A 16,828-nucleotide genomic window follows, 5' to 3' on the forward strand; every position below is an offset into this window, starting at 1 on the left:
ATTATGTGGCCCTCCAAAGATATTCTGAGCATGGTGAACATATTTTTCTTCAAATTTCACCCTATTACATATAACACTGCTATAAACATCTAGAATAAATATTTAGTAAATATGTTGTGACTCCAAGAATTTTTTAAATGATTTCTAAAAGGGATATATATGCTATTTTTAGTGATGTGAATATGGTTTTTATTGTTTTCTATTGTTGGCAATGGAAATACATTCTCATGATAAATGACATGTACTTTCAGTGCACTAGTCAGAGGTAAGAGATGTATTCTGTTAACTTGTAACAGTTATGCTTAATCATTCACTTGTTGAGTGAATGTCGGAATGTAGGTCCACTTGCTGAGTTTTCTACAGCATAACATAGATGTTATTAGAATTCCTCTGCTGATTAAAAAAACACTTAAAGGCACATCAGTTCATAAAACCACTAAAGGTTTCCACTCAAAAAATCAATGTTCATAAAACATTTCAAACATAACTCTAAAGATATTAATTCAAGTTTTCATCACTATCCTCTGCAATCTTTATAAAGAAATTCATCCAACACTTGCATGAAGTCCAGCTTCAGGTAAGTTAAATGTTGACTCTAAGTCATAAAAGAGCATTCAAACTTTTGGAGGGTGAATGTCTCATAAACTTACTTTTTAAAATTATATATATATATAGAGAGAGAGAGAGAGAGACGGAGTCTCACTCTGTCACCCAGGCTGGAGTGCAGTGCAGTGGTGTGATCTTAGCTCACTGCAACCTCCGCCCCACCCTGGGTTCAAGAGATGCTCCTGCCTCAGCCTCTCAAGTAGCTGGGATTACAGGCACACGCCACCACACCTGGCTAGTTTTTGTGGTTTTAGCAGAGATGAGTTTTCACCATGTTGGCCAGGCTGGTCTCAAATTCCTGACCTCAAGTAATCTGCCTGCCTTGGCCTCCCAAAGTGCTGGAATTACAGGCGTGAGCCACTGCACCCGCCCTTAGGCAGCTCTTGGAGAAGGGGGAAAGGCAGAAAGGGAGGTAGGAGGACATTTGATTTAAAGACCTACTCAGTAAAGATCTCAAATTTATCAAAGACCTGGACTAACTTGATTGAGGATCCCTGTAAGAAATGAAAATGTATAAGAAGCCAATATTATTTTCCAGTAAGGGTAACAAAAGACTAAGACAGACAAAAAGAGAAAAGTCTTTTTTTTTTTGGAGATGGAGTCTCACTCTGTCGCCCAGGCTGGAGTGCAGTGGCGCAATCTCAGCTCACTGCAACCACTGCCTCCCGGGTTCTTGCCATTCTGCTGCTTCAGCCTCCCGAGTAGCTGGGACTACAGGCACCCACCACCATGCCCGGCTAATTTTTTTTGTATTTTTAGTAGAGACAGGGTTTCATGTGTTGGCCAGGATGGTCTCGATCTCCTGACCTCATGATCCACACGCCTTGGCCTCCCAAAGTGCTGGAATTACAGGTGTGAGCCACCACGCCCGGCCAAGAGAAAAGTCTTAATTCATTTTTGTGATTATATTTTCTTTTTTTTTTCTTCCTTTTTTTTGAGACAGAGTCTCACTTTGCCACCCAGACTGGAGTGCAGTGGCGCAATCTCCACTCACTGCAACCTCTGCCTCCCAGGTTCAAGCAATTCTCCTGCTTTAGTCTCCTGAGTAGTCTCCTGTGGTCCCAACAGGTGTGCCACCACACCCAGCTAATTTTTTGGTGTTTTTAGTAGGGATAAGATTTTACCATGTTGGCCAGGCTGGTCTCAAACTTCTGATCTCAAGTGATCTGCCTGCCCAGGCCTCCCAAAGTGCTGGGATTATAGGCATAAGCCACCACACCCTGCCCATTTTCATTGTTTAAACAATGCAGTAATTCCATTAAAGTTGTTATTTAAAAATAACATTTTAAAATGTTATTAAAATGCATTAGGCAACTGGTAACCACATTTAACATAACATTTTAAAATAACAACTTGAAAAATACTGAAATGTAAACAGAATCAACGTGTGATGCTACATAACAGAACGACACATAAAAGAATCAGACAACTCTGTATGTTAAGACTTCACCTAATGTTATAAGCATTTTATAGGCATTATAAGCATTGTTATGTCTTTTTGTTTTAAACAGGATCTCACCGTCACCCACGCTGGAGTGCAGTGGTGTGAACACAGCTCACTACAGCCCCAGGCTCAAGTGATCCCTCCATCTCAGCCTCCCAAGTAGCTGGGACTACAGTGTAATTTTCCTATTTTTTGTAGAGATGGAGTTTTGCCATGTTGCCCAGGCTAGTGTTGAACTTCTGAGCTACAGCGATCTGCCTGCCTCGGCCTCCCAAAGTGCTGGGATTACCGGTCTGAGCCATCATGTGTTACGCATTTTTTATAAATATCTTCAGCCGGGAGCTGTGGCTTGCTTTCCTTGTTAAGGTAACTGGAACAAAATTATCCTCACATAGTAATAAGACAAATAGGTGAATGTAGGAACTGCATTCCCCATTCACCTGAGGAAAGTGCCTCCAGAGCCTGGAGATTATCTAAATGCTAACATTATGAACTCCTGGGTTTGAGACTAGCCTGGGCAACACAGCGAGACCTCGTCTCTATTTAAAAAAAAAAAAAAAAAAAAGTAAAAATAAAATAAAAATAAAGATCTTCTTAAGTGACTTTATAATATCTATCATAAACTACAATAAAAGTTTTAGTCAGAAATCTCTCTTCATAAACCAAAATATTTACTCGGAATATCCAAGAGGCATAATTACTGGATCAAAGAACACGGCCATCTTTAGGATTCCTGATAATTCCCCATCAAACTGCTTTTCAAAAGGTTTGTAACAATTTTTTTTTTTTTTTTTTTTTTGGGACGGAGTCTTGCCCTGTTGCCCAGACTGGAGTGCTGTGGCGCGATCTCGGCTCACTGCAAGCTCTGCCTCCTGGGTTCACGCCATTCTCCTGCCTCAGCCTCCTGAGTAGCTGGGACTACAGGCACCCGCCACTACGCCCGGCTAATTTTTTTGTATTTTAGTAGAGATGGAGTTTCACCGTGTTAGCCAGGATGGTCTCGATCTCCTGACCTCGTGATCCGCCCATCTCGGCCTCCCAAAGTGCTGGGATTACAGGTGTGAGCCACAGCACCCGGCTGTAACAATTTATACACACACCAGTGACATATGCCCATTTCTTTAAATTCTTGTACATACAGACTGTTCTAACTTTAAAACCAGTATCTCACAGGCAAAAAAAAAAAAAAAAAAAAAGTCTCATTGTTTTAATTTGTGCACTTCGTATGAAGGTTAATACTCTCATTGTTTTTTGTTCAGTTTCATTTATTCTTGGGGATAAGACTCCTCTATTACTGTCACTTTTTTTTGAAATGAGAAAAAATCCCTCAGGGGAAAAAAATGACACAGAGATCAAAAGAGTATCACAAATATAAGTTATAAGTACACAGGGGTTCCACTCGCTAAGCTTTCTAATTGTTTATGATTGAAAACCTGTATAATAAAAATATGTAAGGGCCGGGCATGGTGGCTCACATCCATAATCCCAGCACTTTGGGAGGCTGAGGCGGGTGGATCACCTGAGGTCAGGAGTTCGAGACCAGCCTGGCCCACACGGTGAAACCCCATCTCTACCAAAAATACAAAAAAATTAGCCAGGTGTGGTGGCAGATGCCTGTAATCCCAGCTACTCGAGAGGCTGAGGTAGGAGAATTGCTTGAACCTGGGAGGTGGAAGTTGCAGAGAGCCAAGATCGTGCCATTGCACTCCAGTCTGGGCAGCAAGAGCAAAACTCTGTCTTAAAAATTAAAAATTAAAAATTAGCCAGGGATGATAGGGTGCACCTTAATCCCAGCTACTTGGAAGGCTGAGGCAGGAGAATGGCTTGAACCCAGGAGGCGGAGGTTGCAGTGAGCCAAGATTGTGCCACTGCACTCCAGCCTAGACGACACAGCAAGACTGTCTCCAAAAAAAAAAAATAATAATTAATTAATTAATAAGTATCATGGGAAAAGTGCGGCTGAATTCTGTACATAAAATCAAACATAGGTTAAGTGAATATTTTATTCTGTAATGCATGGTGAACAAATAATAAAGTTAAATCTTCAATACAACTAGGTTGTCATATGCCATGTTATTAGCATTTAGATAATCTGCAGACTCTGGAGGCACTTCCCACAGGTGAACAGGGAATGCAATTCACACATTTACACACTGGTTGTGGTTTATGTGAGGATAATTTGGTATCAGTTACCTTAACAAGGAGTAGTTCCTTACGCATTTTGTGGGAAAATATCAGACCTTTAAAATGGAACACTGTTATAAAAAGAATAAAACATCAAGAAATAAAGAAGACATATTCTGAGAGTAACTAAAATTCTTGTTTTATCCTATTATGCTTTATGTCAGATGCTTAAAATTTAAATATAAAAAATGTTTTACTTCTGAGGAAAATCCTGAATGCACTATATAAGATTCACTACTAAACAAAAATTGGAAGGTCATATACAAATGGTTGTGTTAAGCAGTGGAATTGCAGACAATTTTTATTTCCAAATTTTCTTTAATTATATTTCAACTTTCAAAATAAAAAGTTAGGTATAATAAAAAGAAATTAACTCTTATTTTAGTACACGTAACACAGAAGATACAAATTCTGCAAATGTTGTCTTTGTGCTAGAATTCCACAAACTTTCTTAAGTAAATTAGCAACATTAGTAATCATTTCTCCACCTTTAAACATGAAGTTATTTTACAAAGACTAAAGACTTTTTAAAATAGCTGCTGAAGACCTTTTGAAATAACTAGAAAATTTTCCTCACCTTACACATGCCGTAGTCAGTGAGTTTAATGTGGCCTTCAGAGTCCAGTAATACATTGTCCAGTTTCAAATCTCTATAAATTATCCCTCGCTCATGAAGATAATTTAATGCTAGACTGATTTCTGCAGAGTAAAATCTAAAATAAAATAAAAAATAAGTCATTTGATTCAACCATATTTAAGTTCTACATTTGCAACCGGAAACACAAAAATTCATATCAAAACATATTTTTTTCTCCCAGTGATATTAGGAACAAATTTTAAAAAAGAACTGAAGAACCACTTTAAAACATCTGAGCCCAAGACACAATTGTAAAAGTTCCTGTCTAACTTAAACTCACATTTTTCATAAAGCTATTAATTCGATAAGCCTCAAACAGGGGTTCTTAATCTGGGTCCTTGGGTGAACTTCAGGCAGTCCATACTTCTACAACTGGGGGCAAAGGTGTATGCACAAATGTACATGCACTGTCTACAGAGTCCTCAAAGCTTCATCACTTCTCTAAGGGACCCAGGATCCCCCAAGAAGGCTAAGAACCACTGACGGGGTCAAGAATAGAAAGAATACTATGAGTTGACTACTCAAAACCATAAAATCCTCATGAAGGTTTTAGAAAACGAATTAAATGAAAATACTCTACAACTATAAAATTCAATATTAAACGAAGAACTTAAAAAAAAAATGCTACCAACTCACTGGTAACAACCCAGAACTTCTGGCCTGACTAATGAAAATGGAATGCCTGAGCTGATGTATGGCTGCTTTGGTGGCATATTATCATGATCATGTGTGGAGGGACATAACATACACCTTCGAGCTACTTAATTCTGTGATTTGGGAACTTAAGCCCTTATCCTGGGCTTTCGTTCTTACAAAAGTAAAGATGGTATAAAACCAGAACTGGCACATTAATATAGTAAAAACCAGACTAGCTTTCCCACATTTAACTGAACAAACAAGGAACAAATATTGGCTATGTTTGCAATTCAAAATATCATCTGTGGCTCTGCTAGAAGGGTGACCATTTGATAAGGCATAAATACACAATGAAAATAAATGAACACCAGAACAACAACAAAACCCAAATAAAAAACCCAGCTTGGCCTCAAGATTAGGTAAGTACAATTTATATCTTCTTATGAAATTAAAGATTATCACTTTTTGACAAGCAATAATGAAGTAGCAAATTTTCCAAAAGTTTTTAATTTAAATGAAATTTCTAGTATTTGTTCCCTGCAAGATAATTACATACATACACAAACTCACGTGCTACATTGTTTTTTTTTTTTTTTTTTGAGACGGAGTCTCGCTCTGTCACCCAGGCTGGAGTGCAGTGGCCAGATCTCAGCTCACTGCAAGCTCCGCCTCCCGGGTTTACGCCATTCTCCTGCCTCAGCCTCCGGGTAGCTGGGACTACAGGCGCCAGCCACCGCGCCCGGCTAGATTTTTGTATTTTTTTTTTAGTAGAGACGGGGTTTCACCGTGTTAGCCAGGATGGTCTCGATCTCCTGACCTCGTGATCCGCCCGTCTCGGCCTCCCAGAGTGCTGGGATTACAGGCTTGAGCCACCGCGCCCGGCCCACGTGCTACATTTTGGCATTACTCTTGTGAAGTAGGAAAGGGTGAGAATTACTGCTGATTATGAATAAGAAACAAAACACGGTACTGATGGATTAAACCTTTTACTCAAGGCCATGATCCCTTCCCACCTATCTCCTCCAACACATAAACAATTTACAATCTTGTATATTAATATCAAATTAAGGGCACAAAATTAATATTCAATACTTTTTTTTTTTTTTTTTTTTTGAGATGGAGTCTTGCTCTGTCATCAGGCTGGAGTGCAGTGGTGCGATCTCGGCTCACTGCAACCTCCGCCTTTCGGGTTCAGGCAATTCTCCTGCCTCAGCCTCCTGAGTAGCTGGGATTACAGGCACCTGCCACCACAACCAGCTAATTTTTGTATGTTCAGTACAGATGGGGTTTCACCATGTTGGTCAGGCTGGTCTCAAAACTCTTGACCTCAGGTGATCTGCCCACCTCAGCCTCCCAAAGTGCTGGGATTAGAGGTGTGAGCCACTGTGCCCAACCAGAGGGATCATTTAATTACTCTCAAGTATGTATGAATAGCACTTCTATCGTGAAAAACTCTCTGAGAGACCACTACAAACCTGAAAAGACTAATAAGTGTTTATTAGTCTCAATTATTTAAACGGCTGATGCTAAACAGACAAAATATTTGAAAAAGATTGGTTTTAGTAGACTAAAGGTTTCCCTTTTAATACTGTTAACACTTTTCAATTGCTTAGGAAGCACTGTGTGCATGTGTACGTACACGTATGTGTATAAATGTAAAATCATATACACTATAATTGTTTTACACATATATAAGTGTTTTACACTTACATATATAATGTAAAGTAACTTTTAGCTCAGCCTCTGCATGACTTATGAAGAATTAATTGTAGAAAAATAAATTATTTATCTACTGTTTTCAACCTCTGCACATAAAAAGCCACAAGGCCCCGAAAAGAAAACAACACAAACAGTAAACAAAAACTCACCTGGCATGTTCTTCAGGAAGTTTTCTTTGTCGCTGCATATGAAACATTAGGTCTCCACCATTTACATACTCTATAACAAAGAACAATCTAAAACACAGGAGAGAACCCATGAAATCAAGATCCAAAATAAGGTAGTGTAACTTTGCATTTTCAGAAACCATCACAACAGACAGCATTCTCTACTATTTAGCCTTTAAAAAGATGCCAAAATTTTGGCGGAAACAAACAGTATCTAGGGTACGGAAGATACGGAAGATACAAGAAAGTAAACCAGCATGATAATAATTTTGTAACCGACTACTTCTGTTCTAAAGTAGTACCACTTGCAACCCAGAGTCACTCATTAATATCCTAATTTCAGCATTTGCTAAATAAGTAATTTTTGACTGTCAAGGTATTTTTCTTCCTTGTTAAACTCTAGAAAATTTTAAGTCATAAAACTAGAATATTGGGGATATTTAAAAGGTTGGATTTCTATTGCCATAATTATGACACGGCTATTTCTTTTTCTGCCTAAAGTAGGTCATTTCCTAATGCTGATCTAATATCAAACTGATATCACTGATGTGAGTATCGTTAGCAGGAAGTTACAAGCCTAAACTGTTGCGTCCTCCATGATGTCTACTTCATGAATTAGAGCAGAAAGGTTCTAACTGTGTAATATGACCAAAAATATGAAGCAATCATTCTGTTATCTTTCAATCTTACCTGCTTTCTGTCTGAAAGCAAGAATGCAGCCCAACAAGGAAAGGATGATTGGATGCCTGCTCAAACACATGCTTCTCTGTCTGTACCCAATCAATATCCTGTTTTGAAACATGTAAGAAAGCTATGTCAAACTGATATCACAATTAATGATAAATTTGCTCTGAGCAATTCAATGGTTGCAAATGCAATGGTTAACTAGGCTAAATATCAAAACCTTTGATAATCATGAAACGAAAATTTACAAACAAAGAGAAAAATAACACTAGTAAATCTTTCAGTATTATAAAACTGTCTAGAAAAGTTTTACAAAGCTCAGGTATTTCTCCTGATAATAATGTGGTTTGATTTTTGTTTTTCTAAAAAAATCGAATAATAATCAAATTACTTTAAATATCTATAATAAAAGTAAACTGAAATAATGTATTTCATTTACTTAGCACATATTTAGAAAAGCAGAATGAGATAATAAAGCACAAACATAGAGGTTTTCTTTAAAATAGTATTCTTGGCCGGGTGCAGTGGCTCATGCCTACAATCCCAGCACTTTGGGAGGCTGAGGCAGGCAGATCACTTGACATCAGGAGTTCGAGGCCAGCCTGGCCAACATGGTGAAACCCCATCTCTACTAAAAACACAAAAATTAGCTGGGCATGGTGGTGCATGCCTGTAATCCCAGCTACTTGGGAGGCTGAGGCAGGAGAATCACTTGAACCTGGGAGGCAGAGGTTGCAGTGAGCCAAGATTGTACCACTAGCACTCCAGCCTGGGTGATAAGAGCGAAAAAGAATAGTATTCTTAAGCAGTTTAGAAACAATAAAATATGCAGTGCTTACCTCATCATCATTAACAAGCTCTTTTTTCACAACTTTCATTGCATAAATACGATCTGTTTTTTTTAATCGAACCAATAGTACTTTGGCATAACTTCCTCGTCCTATTACCCGCAGCAAATCAAAATCCTGAAGACCTAAACTGGATGAAGCTTTGCCACTTTCCCTGGTGTTCATTGCCTGTTGAGAACATTTGTATCAGAGTTATAATGGGAAATGCTCTGCATAGTACATTATATTTCTAACACTTAGTTGTACCTATAACGATTTAAAGATACTTTCCTAACAGAAATATGCTTTAAGTTCTTAATATTTTTCAAATGTCATTCCAAACCATATAATCTACCCAGATTACATAGATGAATTTTGAGATAAGAGGGATGGTAATAAGAATGGGGAGGGAGTTGAAATCACAAAAATATTGAAGGATGTCTTAAAAAGGATATGATAGTGGCCGGGCACGGTGGCTCAAGCCTGTAATCCCAGCACTCTGGGAGGCCGAGACGGGCGGATCACGAGGTCAGGAGATCGAGACCATCCTGGCTAACACGGTGAAACCCCGTCTCTACTAAAAAATACAAAAAACTAGCCGGGCGAGGTGGCGGGCACCTGTTAGTCCCAGCTACTCGGGAGGCTGAGCCGGAGAATGGCGCAAACCCGGGAGGCAGAGCTTGCAGTGAGCTGAGATCCGGCCACTGCACTCCAGCCTGGGCGACAGAGCAAGACTTCGTCTCAAAAAAAAAAAGGATACGATAACTTTCAGGTATAGAGGCAATAGAGATGCAGGAATTTAAAAAACACATTAACCTTGGTGACCAAGAGATTGGGGGTACCACTGACAGGGAACGTGAAGTGTGTGGCTAGGATAAGATTGACAAAGTTACTGGAGAGAACGATTGGGTTTTTCATAATAAATTCAGATATTATAATGAGACATCAAGATGAAAGAGTCTGCTGGAAGCTTGATACATAAAATGTAAGCTAGTGAGAGCGCACATTCAGAGGCGTTTTTGGATGCTATAGACAGAAAACAAGCAAGAAGTAGTTCGGCGAATGGAAGACATTCTTTTCCACAGAATACCAAGGCCCCTCTGGGACGACATAGTAAGCCTTAAAATTCATTCACAACTACAAATGTAAGCTTCTGGCAATTTACAGAGAAGCCTGAAGACAGTCTTTTATTAGATGCCTGCAAAATCATCAGCACACAAGGGACCCACGAGAATAAAGTATGAAATCTCTGAAGTGAAGAATACCAAGAAAAGCAAAGAGGAAATTCTGAGAAAGATAAAGAAACCTGCAAGCACAAAACTGAAAGAAGGGTATTAGAAAAACTGAGTGAGAATGACAACTTAAAAATTTAGAAATAATAATTTGGGCTGCACACAGTGGTTCATGCCTGTATTTCCAGCACTTAGGGAGGCTGAAGCAGGTGGACTGATTGAACCCAGGAGTTCAAGACCAGCCTGGGCAATGTGGCGATAAACCTCATCTCTACCAAAAAATACAAAAATTTTTTTTTTCAACAACTGGGTGTTGGTGGTGTGCACCGTAGTCCCAGCTACCTAGGAGGCTGAGGTGGGAGGATCACCTGAGCCAGGGAGGTCGAGGTTGCAGTGAGCTGTGATTGTGCCAGTGCGCTCCAGCCTCTGTGACAAAGTGAGATCCTGTCAATAATAATGATAATAATAATAATAATAATAATAATAATAATAATAATTTGATTTGGTAACAAGGTGATACAGTATATTTGAACCCTCCAAATCTCAAATCTCATGCTGAAATGTGATCCCTAGTGGGAGGAGGTGTTTGGGTCACAGGGACAGATTCCTCATGAATGGCTTTGTGCATTCCTGTGTGGTTAATGAGTGAGTTCAGAGTGTGGCACCTCCCCTGACTCTGGTGCTCCCTCTCTTGCCATGTGGCACACCTGCTTTTCCTTTGCCTTCTGCCAAGACTGAAAGCTTCCTGAGGCCCTCACCAGAAGCAGATGCTAGTGCAATACTTGTTGGTCAGCCTGCAGAACCGTGCGCCAAATAAATCGTGTATAAATTACCCAGCCTCAGGTATCCCTTTATTCCTTCCTTCATTTATTTATTTAAGAAAAGTTCTTGCTCTGTCACCCAGGCTGCAGTACAGTGGCAGGAACATAGCTCACTGCAGCCATGAACTCCTGGGCTCAAGTGATCCTCCTGCCTCAGTCTCCCAAACAGCTGGGACTACAGGCATGTGCTTCCACACCCGGCTAATTTTTATTTATTTGTTGTAGACATGGGGTGTTTTGCTATGTTCCCAAGGCTGATCCCGAACTACTGGCTTCAAATGATCCTCCAGCTCCAAAGTGCTAGGATTATAGGCTTGAGCCGCAACACCCAATCTTCAGGTACTCCTTTGTAACAACACAAAACAGACTAACACACAAGGATAAATAAAGCAGAGTGAAAAGAAACCACGTTCGGGCAGGTTAAGAAAGAAGAGAATTGTAAGAAAATAAGTCAACATATAGACTTGAAATACGGCTAACTGGAAACTATAAAAGAGAATCAAGTGGAGCAAAAAAGAGCAGAGTAAACTTCACGGACACAATAATAAGGCTGAATGAAATGACAGAAGCCACATAACAGTGAAATGTCATCTTCAAAGGGCCTAAAAGAGAAGAAAACAGCTGACTTAGAATTCTGTATCCTGCAAAAGCAGCTCACAAAGTGAAAGTGAAAGAAAAACATTTTCAGACAAACAAAAACTGAATGGATCCATCACTAGTAGGCACTCACTAAAGGAAAAACTAAAGTTCTTGAAGGGGAAAAAGCATGATCTCAGATAGAGGAACAAAGATGTAGGAACGAACGAAAAACAAAAAGGGTAAAATGTGGGTAAATCTACTTAAGGAGTAACTGTTTAAAAAAACAAATATACACACACACAGAATTTTAAACTCTGACAATAATAGCACCCAAAGGCAGCAATGGAAGAAGAATGAATTTAAAGTGTGCCAAGCACTGCATTTTCTAGAGAAACAGTAAAAGTGTTATTTGTAATATTTTTTAAATTCAAATTTTATCTTAGAGGGGCTATGTGTGTGTTCGTTACATGGGTATATTGCAACCAGGTAGTGAACGTGGTACTGAATAGGTAGTTTTTCAACCCATGCTGCCCCTGCCGCAAGCAGTGTCTGCTGCTCCTACGATTACGTTTATGTGCGCTCAATGTTTAGCTCCTACTTGTGAGAACATGTAGTATTCAGTTTTTGGTTCCTGCGTTAATTCGTTTAGGATTATGACCTCCAGTTCTATCTATATTGCCACAAAACACACGGTTTCATGTTTTCTTTGCCCAATCCACTATTGACGGACTCCTAGGTTGATTCCATGTCTCTGCTATTGTGAACAGTGCAGTGATGAACTTACAAGTGCATGTGTCTTTTTGACAGAATGATCTGTTTTCCTTTGGGTACATACCCAGTAATGGGAGATTGCTAGGTCAAACGGTAACTCTGTTTAAAGTTCTTTAAGAAATCTCCAAATTGCTTTCCAGTGGCTGAGCTAGTTTACATTCTCACCAACAGTGTATAAGCATTCCCTTTTCTCTGCAGCCTCATCAGAATCTGTTGTTTTTTGAGTTTTTTTTTTCTTTTTGAGATAGTGTCTCATTCTGTCACCTAGGCTGTAGTGGCGCAATCACGGCTCACTGGAGCCTCGACCTTTGGGGTTCAAGCGATCCTCCCACCTCAATCTCCTGAAGAGCTGGTACTACAGGGGCGCAGCACTGGACCTGGCTAATGCTTTATTTTTTTGTAAAGACTATGTTGCCTAGGCTGCTCTTGAACTCCTGGGCTCAAACAATCCTTCCACCTCAGCCTCTCAAAGTGATGGGATTACAGGTGTGAGCCATCACGCCCAGGTTGACTTTTTAGTAACAGCTATACTGACTGGTGTGAGATGGTATCTCACTGTGGATTTGATTTCTATTTCTCGATAATTAGTGATGATGAATGGTTTTTCAGGTTTGTTGGCTGCTGATAGGTCTTATTTTGAGATATGTCTGTTCATGTCCTTTGCTCCCCCCACCTTTTTTTTCTTTCTTTAAACAGAGTCTTGCTCTGTCGCCCAGGCTGGAATGCAGTGGCACGATCTTGGCTCATTGTAACCTCTGCCTCCTCAGTTCCAGTGATTCTCATGCCTCAGCCTCCTAAGTAGCAGGGATTATAGGTGTGTGCCACCACGCCCTAATTTTTTTCTTTTTTGTATTTTTAGTAGACATGGGGTTTCACTACATCGGCCAGGCTGGTCTCAAACTCCTGGCCTCAAGTGATCTGCCTGCCTCTGCCTCCCAAAGTGCTGGGATTACCAATGTAAGCCACCATGCCTGGCCCTTTGCTCATTTTTTAATGGGGTTGTTTTTTGTTGTTAAGTTCCTTATAGATTCTGGATATGAGATCTTTGTTGGATGTATAGTTTGTGAATATCTTCTCCCATTCTGTAGGTTGTCTGTTTACTGGTAGATTTTTTTGGTGCACAGAAGCTCTGTAGTTTAATTAGGTCCCATTTGTCCATTTTTGGCTTTGTTACAATTGCTTTTGGAGACTTAACCAAAAATTCTTTGCCAAGGCCAATGTTGAGAGGGTATTTCCTAGGTTTTCTTCTAGGATTTTTATAGTGTGAGGTCTTACATTTAAATCTTTATTCCATCTTGAGTAAATTTTTGTATATGGTGATAAGGGTCCAGTGGTGACACATGCCTGTAGTCCCAGCTACTTGAGAGGCTGAGATGGGAGAATTGTTTGAACTCAAGAAGTTGAGGTGTAGTGAGCCATCATTGCACCACTGCACGGCTGCCTGTGCAACAATCCTGTCTCACAAAAAAAAAAAAAAAAAAGAAAAAAGTTAAAAAGAAAAAAAGACTTTTTCAGACAAAGAGAACAAGAAACTAAAACATAACATCAAACAGGTGACTTATAGGTTTCTTCAAAATAATACAGGAGTGAGGGAAGTGAGTAGACAAAATAAGGCTGGCCATGAATTGATAGCTATTTTAACTAACAATAGATACAAAGCCTTTGTTATATTATTCTGTTTACTTTTATTTATGTTTGAAATTTTTGGCTGGGCACAGTGGCTCACGCCTGTAATCCTAACACTTTGAGAGGCTGAGCTGGGAGAACTGCTTGAGGCCAGGAGTTCGGGACCAGCTTGGGCAACATAGTGAGACTCTGTCTCTACAAAACAGAAAATGAAAAAATTAGCTGGGTGTGGTGGCACATGCCTACAGTCCTGGCTACTTGGCAGGCTAAGGTGGGAAGACAACTTGAGCCCAGGAGTTCAAGGTTGCAGTGAGCCATGATCACACCACTGCACTCCGGCCTGGGCAACACAGCAAGACCCCAACTCAAAAAAAGAAAGATATGGGAAAAAGAGACAGTGTGAACTAAACTTTTCATGTCCAGAAATACACAAAAATGAAAAATTAAAAAACAGAAATACAAATATTATGGACGTAACTAATGGTTTCAAAGGTTGCTAAGAAGTCAAACTGGGAGTGGAAGGTATGAGACACGATCATCTTTTTCACTATAAGTTTTTTTCAAAAAACTGATTATTATTGTAATCAAATAATTTTAATTAAGAATTTGTTTTGTTTTAAAAACTGATAAAATACTTAATAGTCAAAAATAATGACAGTTAACATGTTTAATCATTTATTGTCTAAATAAGCAATTCAGGCACAAAATGGAAGGGTCTACTACATATTTTCAACAATACTACCAAGTATTTTAAACAGTATCAAATACATTGTGATATTTAGATTCAGTTATTTTAAAATGAAAATAAGCTATCCCACTAAATTATTTCCTAGTTTAAATTAGTGATTTAATTAGTAAATTAAATGAGAACAAAACTCTGGAATCATCACAAATCATTTTTGTATTTCACCATTATGATCTAAAGTCTAAGCAGGTCAATATGTCATACTTTTAAACTCCTGAGCGTTATTAAAAAGCTAATGACATAATGTACAATAAGACAAATTATCTTACCTCTTTTTCTTCACCAACTTGATCCAAACTCTCATGACTTGAAGGATTGTATGGAATTACTAAAAACCCATTTTAAAATAAAAAGGTACAGGGAGAAAAAAACAGCAACCATTAATGAGTCTGAAATAAAAATTATCTCCTGATTTTTATTTTAGATTTTACTTCTGAATAAATTTCCTTATTTAAAACTGAATACCTGTCCTACTAATAACAAATTGTATGTAAACACAATAGTTAAATCCCAATCTTTAGTGAGGGTAAAGAGAGCAAGCATTACAACCTGGTAGCCAAGTACTGCATTTAACAAGTACTTTTGTTATTTTTAAAACATTTCTCTTCTTTACAAATTAATCAAACACTTCCTTCTAAATGAATGACTCTGTAAGATATGCTTAAACTTTTTACTATGATTAAGACATAGAGATACAGGACCTCTGGTTTTCACTTCTCACTCCATTGTACTCAAAATTTTCCTGACTACCACAATGGTGAAGTAAAGAACAGACAAGAATGGAACTTCTACTTCTTAAAGCTACTTACTTGGGGCAAAAAAACACAGCCTACATTTCATAGAGCTGATCTTTCTATGACTACGAGATTGCATCTTGTCTTTCCAGAAAAACTCCCTTGTTTTCCCTTTCTTGATTTAGTCCAGAGAAGATCATGCTGTTCTACCTCCTTTCACTGCTCTCCAAATTTTCCAGATACATGTTTAAGGTTTTGTACCTATCTAACATTTTCACTTACACCATCTTCCTGGAATTTCCTATATTGCATCTCTCTATCTTTCACCTAATTTCTACTTCTGATAATAAAGCTTTTAATAAAAACAAGTCACTTTGCCTGGGCGCAGTGGCTCACGCCTGTAATCCCAGCACTTTGGGAGGCCAAGGCGGGCAGATCACCTGAGGTCAGGAATTCCAGACCAGCTGGCCAACATGGTGAAACCTCGTCTCTACTAAAAATACAAAAAAACTAGCTGGGCATGGTGGCATGAACCTGTAATCCCAGATACTCAGGAGGCTGAAGCAGGAGAACCACTTGAACCTGGGAGGTGGAGGTTGCAGTGAGCCAAGATCGCACCACTGCACTCCAGCTTGGGTAACAGAGCAAGACTCTGTCTCGAAAGAAAAAGAAAAAAACAAGTCACCTGAACACAGTCAACATGGGTCACAAAATCAGCTTCATGGTTTTCATTATGGAAAAAAACTGAGTTTGCTGAATTTAAAGGAGTCTCAAAAGAAATGTATGTGAACTAGAAAAAATAGTCATCTGTTGTAGTTTACATCTTTTTTTTTTTTTTTTTTTTTCCAAATAGAGACAGGGTCTCCCTATGTTGGCCAGGCTGGTCTTGAACTCCTGGGCTCAAGGGATCCTCCTGCCTCTACCTCCCAAAGTGCTGAGATTATAGATGTGAGCTAACACACCCAGCGCATAGTTGACTTTTAAAAATGCCAAATGTGTATGTTAAATTGTGTGATTTTACCACAGCAAAATATATGTATTTACTTTTAATTGGAAAGAAATAAATGTTGTTAAACTTGGGTAAGAGAGTCACCTAAGTAAGTCTTTACATGCTACTCTGTGAATGAACAATGGGTTGTGCCAGTACCGCTCTTACCTGTCTGTGCATGGTCAGAATGCATGGATGACTGATCCATGGGCATCACTGGTTCCTACAAACATTTCCAAAGACACAGTAACTCAGTGGAGTACCTCTATTACACCCAGAAACAACACTACTTCAACAATACACAGCATATTAAGATTTAATTTTGAAAGAATATAACTTAAGTGAGAATTATATTTACTTTTAATTTTGTTTTATGAAACTATACAATACTGCTATGAATGAGGTAATGTTAGTCACATTTTACAGAA

The 16,828-nt window shown here is 38.9% G+C and overlaps 1 protein-coding gene across 1 annotated transcript in view; it reads right to left on the bottom strand.

Moving 5' to 3' along the window:
- PRKCI (protein kinase C iota) overlaps nt 1–16,828 on the bottom strand; it is an 87,567-nt gene that overhangs the window by 16,611 nt on the left and 54,128 nt on the right. The window contains exons 7-12 of the mRNA XM_026454904.2: nt 16,569–16,623; nt 14,948–15,006; nt 8,917–9,093; nt 8,084–8,181; nt 7,376–7,462; nt 4,812–4,947 (exon numbers count right to left, since the gene is read on the bottom strand). Coding sequence (XP_026310689.1) covers nt 4,812–4,947; nt 7,376–7,462; nt 8,084–8,181; nt 8,917–9,093; nt 14,948–15,006; nt 16,569–16,623 — 612 coding nt within the window. The remainder of the gene's footprint in view (nt 1–4,811; nt 4,948–7,375; nt 7,463–8,083; nt 8,182–8,916; nt 9,094–14,947; nt 15,007–16,568; nt 16,624–16,828) is intronic.

Source organism: Piliocolobus tephrosceles, chromosome 2, assembly GCF_002776525.5.
Source record: "Piliocolobus tephrosceles isolate RC106 chromosome 2, ASM277652v3, whole genome shotgun sequence".
NCBI lineage: Eukaryota > Metazoa > Chordata > Mammalia > Primates > Cercopithecidae > Piliocolobus > Piliocolobus tephrosceles.